At 53.9% G+C, this 5,327-nt stretch overlaps 1 protein-coding gene across 1 annotated transcript; it reads left to right on the top strand.

Moving 5' to 3' along the window:
• Nucleotides 1-615: 615 nt before the first annotated feature.
• Nucleotides 616-4,764, top strand: LOC141928921 (uncharacterized). Its single transcript, XM_074837786.1, has 3 exons — nt 616-2,686; nt 3,058-3,836; nt 4,665-4,764. The coding sequence occupies exons 1-3, from the start codon at nt 2,633-2,635 to the stop codon at nt 4,762-4,764; spliced, it is 933 nt and encodes a 310-aa protein (XP_074693887.1). The 5' UTR covers nt 616-2,632.
• The last annotated feature ends 563 nt before the right edge of the window (nt 4,765-5,327 follow it).

Here is a 5,327-nt window from a genome sequence, read left to right on the forward strand (position 1 = left end):
CACAGTGACGGGCGTTCCAGGAACACGGTTTCAGTTGGTGGCACTGGATTTACTTGTAAAGGTAAAACCCGATGGTTTTCCCCGTTAATGTTTTTTTTGTTTGCTTGATTGTTTTTTGTTTGTGTGTGTGTTTGGGTGTACTTAACCTATTTGAAAAACAAATTACTTGTGTTTTTAATATGCAGGTCTGCGTCCTGCAGGCTGACCTGTGTCAGATGCCCACTGGAATCAGGAGCTATTTACCCCTCACCGCTGAGGGGTGAACAGAAATTCCTCAGTCTGCAGCTGCTGAGAGCAGCGACCTTCACCGTGGTGTGAGCACCAAGGCACCAGCAGCACACACTGCCCTGGGTCTTTAAAGCTGCTTCTGTGCCATCCATAAACTGAAACAAAAATTTTGGAGGTGGTAAAACCGGCTTCAAACTGCAAATAGTAACAAGATGGCATAGAGCAGTGGATTGAAAAGGGGACTCGGCTGGCAGTGCTGAGGTGGGGTGGTTATGCCAGCTCCTGCATCTTGGGGGTCTGCACAGTGAAAGAAACAACTGGTGTGACTAATTGGGTCATTTAAGTTTCAATTAACATTAATTCTCTCATCTTAGGTAATAAATGTAATTAAAATATATAAATGCACATTTGATGACCCGCTGGAAGGCGATATTACAATTTATTTACGGTGGGGCTGTTCTGGCTGTCTTTAGCACTTGCGATATTACTCGTTAAAGGGTAATTCAGGTTCATTTGCTGGTTTAAAACCAAGAAGTGGAGTGAAAATTGGGAAAAGATACAATGCAATAAGATTATTTCTCCCCCCAGATTGCTTAGCAGACTACTCCAGCTGTCAGAGACGTGAAATACGTGCCCTAACTGCAGTTTCAGGTGAGATGTTTGTGGTCCCGTTGCTGGCACTGACACGTGTAGACACGTGCTGCTCGCACCTTGTTTGTGAGCCAGGTGTGTGCCGGTGTGAGCGCCGCAGGTTGGTTGCCCTGGGCTGTGTAGGGCAGCCTGCCTGTTGGAGCACAGCGCTGTGCTCTTCCCTCTCACACGCTGCTGTTTGTGTCTCAAGGAAACGAGAATTGGGCCTGGAGAGAAGTGCTGCTGCGTGTTGTGCTCTTGTCCCAGCCCTGAGCTGGGTGGAGCCCAGAGCTGTGCCTTAAGGACAGGCTTAACCAGCCTGACTGAACTGAGACATGGACCCCATCTAGCCTGCCAAACCAGACAGTGGGGTTTGTTCACTTTTCTGAGATAAATTACATCCTGGGGGATCGATTCCTGCATTGGTTTCTGCCGTGTGAGCCCTACTGCTCACAGGTTTGGTTCAATTGTCCCCTGCTGACGTTTTCCTCATGATTTGTACCACTCTTTCACAGTATTGGCTGTGGATCAGAATCGAACTTCAGAACCATTTTAAGAAGCATATTTTTATTTTCATATATTTTTTTCACTTTTTAAAATTGGGGATATTGGATATTTGAGATCTATCTTAGGTCATACTTCCCTATTCACTACTCAGTGAGTTTAAATCACTTCCAAAGTAAATGAAACCAAACCAAATTGAGGTCATTGCAATTTTCTGTGAGAGCGTCCAATCAGGGGCTCAACCCAGATTAACCACATCCCTTCAATAACTCATCCAGAATGAATTTCCAAGTGTCCTTCCTTGTCCACACCAGCCCTTCGGCTCAGTCAGTGACGCCGACCTCTGAGGGCTGCCCAAGCTGGCAACCTGCCTGCACGGGCAGAACCGTCTCCTGCCTGCCAGGTGCCCGTCACAGAGGGGGACGCACAGGAGGCAACGCTGTGCCGGCACCGTAATGAAGTTCACTGGGGATGAGGAAGGGTAATTAATGTGAGCGCTAGCATCCCCAGTTCACCTAGAGATCCCTTTCCAAACCCAGAGATCGCCTGCATAAAGACTTAAAAATTAAGCTAGAGAAGACAGAAATGCCTTTATAATAGCAGAATTATTTGAAATTCAAGTGTTCTATTGGGAGAATTTTTCTGTGAATGAAAAAATAATTGAGAAGCCTTTCCCCTGCTCTAAGACATGAACTTTTCTTTAATTATTTGTTCATTTCGTGCTGGTTTATCCCTGCCTAAACAATGTTAAAAAGAAGGGAAGGTGCTGCCGTGGGGAAAAGCTCTTTTTTTTTTTCACACACATTACTTTTCTTCCTCGCTAGACAGTGGGAATACGGCCACTGACAGACCCGCCTCCGTCCCTCTCCTGATCAGGGGGATCTGATTTCCCCACGGGCCGGGCAGTCAGGAGTCTCTGGGTGCAATGCAGGGGTATAACAGTCCAACGCAGGTCGGAGCAGCAGAGGTGTGGGTGCGTGTGCTACACGCACACGTGTGACAGCGTGAGAAATAACTTGTCCCCAAAGGCTCCTGGCTGCTGCTGCAGCTGCTGCTGGTGGTGGTGCTGGGCCATGGGGGGAGCCGGGAGCTCAACCCCGGGGCTCAGCCGGGCACGTGGAGAGGCCCTGGGAGCTCTGTCCTGCCAGGGGGGTTGTGCTTTTCCCGCTGCAGGGGCTGCAGAGCCGGGGGCAGTGGCCGTGGCCCGAGGGGCGGGTGTCCCCGTGGGGCTCTGGCGCCTGTGACATCACAGAGGAGAAGTCACCGAGGGATGTCACCAAGGTGCCAGCCGGCAGCACCCGCTGCAGTACGACTCGGGCCAGCGGTGAGTGAGGCCGGCGGGGGGAAGGCTGGGCTGGACGAGGGCCGGGGCAGAAGCTCTGGCCCCTCAGGGGGGTTTCTACAGCCGGGGCGAGGGCGCAGCCACTGCGGGGAGCGCCTGGGGCAGGGCAGGTGCCGCCCTCGGGGCTGGGCGCAGGGGTGCCGGGGCTGCCAGCCACGGCCAGTGCCCGGGGGCTGTGGGGAGATGTCCCCGTCCCTGCAGCGCTCACCACCCTTCTCCTTATTGTCTCCAAATTCTCTCACCCCCTCTCCCATCCATCCCCGGGCCCCGGCATATTCTCCCCTGCTGCCCCAGCCGCCACCTCCCTCCCACCCAGCCCCACTGAGCCCCTTCTCTCCCTCCTCCTCCTCCAGACCATGGCTGTGGGTATCACCCGCGTCCTGACCCTGCTGAGCGTCCTGCAATACGCTCTGAGAGTGGGTGACCAGAGTGACACGGCCACACAAGAGCTCCTGCGGCAGCGTGAGGAGCAGCAGCGGCAGGAGATGACCTGGCTGATGGAGCAGATGGAGCACAGGAGCCAGGAGCTGTGCGTCCTCATTCCAGAAGGCGTGATCCCCGCTGTCTGCCAGCACTGGTGGTTTTGGGCCTCTGCCGAAACCCTGCTCCTGCTCCTTGAGCTCTACTGGCTGCGCAGGCGGAGGAGCGCTGACGGTGACAGCGGCAGCCAGCGGGGAAGCTCCAACGGTGCTGAGGAGAAGAGAGAGGAGGATGGCTGGGAGGGCAAAGCAGAGCCCAGTGACACCTTGGGCCAAGACGAGCCTCAAGATAATGTGGGGAACTCCGCTGCATCTGCCAGCCCTTCCCAAGAACTCCTTTCTGACGGGGATGCATCCAGCCTTGGGATGGGGCAGCGCCTACCAACACCTGAGCACCCCCAAGAACAACATCCCCAACCGCCTGCTGCTCTGCCCCTGAGACCACCCCTCGGGCACGTCCTCCACCAGAGCTGGGCACCGGGGGGATCTGCCAGTGAGGCGCTGCTGCATCCCTGTGGAGCACCTGATGAAGAACGTGCTGTGCTTCCTCCTCTGCCCCGTGACGAGCTGAACACCAGCCGGGTCCCCGCTTCCCACACAGCCTCTGCATCTGCTCACAGCTGTGATGCTCCTCGTGCTTGGAGGCGCAGGAGGTATTTACCCTATGTAAAGATCCAATAAATAGGCTTGTTTTAAGAAATCCTGTGTCCGTGATTGTCTGGCAACTTTGTTGGGGAATGTTACCTCTTAAACAGATGAAGTTTGTTCTTGAATTTACGTTTGCAGTGGTTGCACTTAAGACGTTTAGTGCCTCCTTCTCTTCTCTCTCTTGTCCTGGTGGTCTCCACATCCCCTCCTCCCCGCCTCCTTTCCCATGGCCCGGATCACCTCTGTCCTTGCTTCAGAGGCTTCCGCTGAAATCAGCTGTTCCATCCCTGGGTCGGGCTCTTTTCTGGCTGCCGGGCATCTGGCTGAGATCAACCCACCATGAGTGGTTCCCTTCTTTTCCTCAGGGAAAGAGCACAGAAGGTACAAACAAAAGCAATGCTGATAGTAACGAGCAGAGTGCCAGTAGGCAAGGATCTCTGAAGTTCAGTGATGTGTTGAAAATCTAGAAGATGTCTCTTTGTCCCCAAAATGAGAATTAATGCGGTGTGTGTGGTGATTCGTATACGTGTAGTGACTGATGAGAAGATTTTGCCATCTCTTGGGTGCCCGCTTAAGCTCCATCTTAAGTAAGGGGAGGTTGCCCTGCAGGACCCAAGCCTCTGGGGGGAGGAGGGGGTGGCAAAGAGGGTTCAAGGGGATTTGGGAAACACCCCCCCCTCCCCAAAGTGCCAAATCCCCAATCCCCCAGCTACTCACTGAGGGCAAGGCAGGAGCAGACCCCTTTGCACCCTGGCACTTGAGAGGAGCAGCTCCAGCTCTGCCAGACATGCAGCACCAGGGTTGTCCTGTGGTACTTCGGTGCTTGAGAACAGGAGAGGCTCTGGCCACCTGGGGCCAGACAGGATCCGACATTGCACCCCGTTAGAGCGTCGGGCACAAAAACCATACAGCCGGCCCGGAGAACGCTTCTGAGCGGTCATGTGTCAGCCCCCAGTGCTGGCCCCTGTCACCAGCACAATAAAGGTGGCTGCTCACCCCATCTGCACCGGGAGATCCCACATTAAACATCTGGGCACTTGTCAGATCAGCTCTGAGAGCATCCGAATCTCTAGTCTCGTGCTAGGTTTCCACCTGCCAACGCTTCCGTGTACTTCTTGCATCTGCTTTTGTCCTTACAAAACCGACAGCCGGTCTCTGGGTCTTCTGCTTTGTAGTCAATGATATTATTTTGTAGTTTAGTTCATCTACACATCTCTCTCTCTCTCGGTCCCTCTCTGGTTTGGATAGCTGAATAATGTAACAGCCTGTTCAAGATTAACCAGGTGCATATTCCTGTGCTAAAGAACACGATGTAGGAGAGAAAGGCAGAAGCGTCTCATCAGGACACACGTAACAACGCAGCGGGGTTGGCAGTTTCAGCGGGGTTTGGCAGTGGTGGTTGCTGTAGCCCTGGGCTAGCTCGGTGCTTCCAGCTCCAACACGCTGCACAGGTTGAGTTCCTTGCCGGGTTCTGCCCGTGCCTTTGGTTGGTGTGG

Source organism: Strix aluco, chromosome 12 (assembly GCF_031877795.1).
Source record: "Strix aluco isolate bStrAlu1 chromosome 12, bStrAlu1.hap1, whole genome shotgun sequence".
NCBI classification, from domain to species: Eukaryota; Metazoa; Chordata; class Aves; order Strigiformes; family Strigidae; genus Strix; species Strix aluco.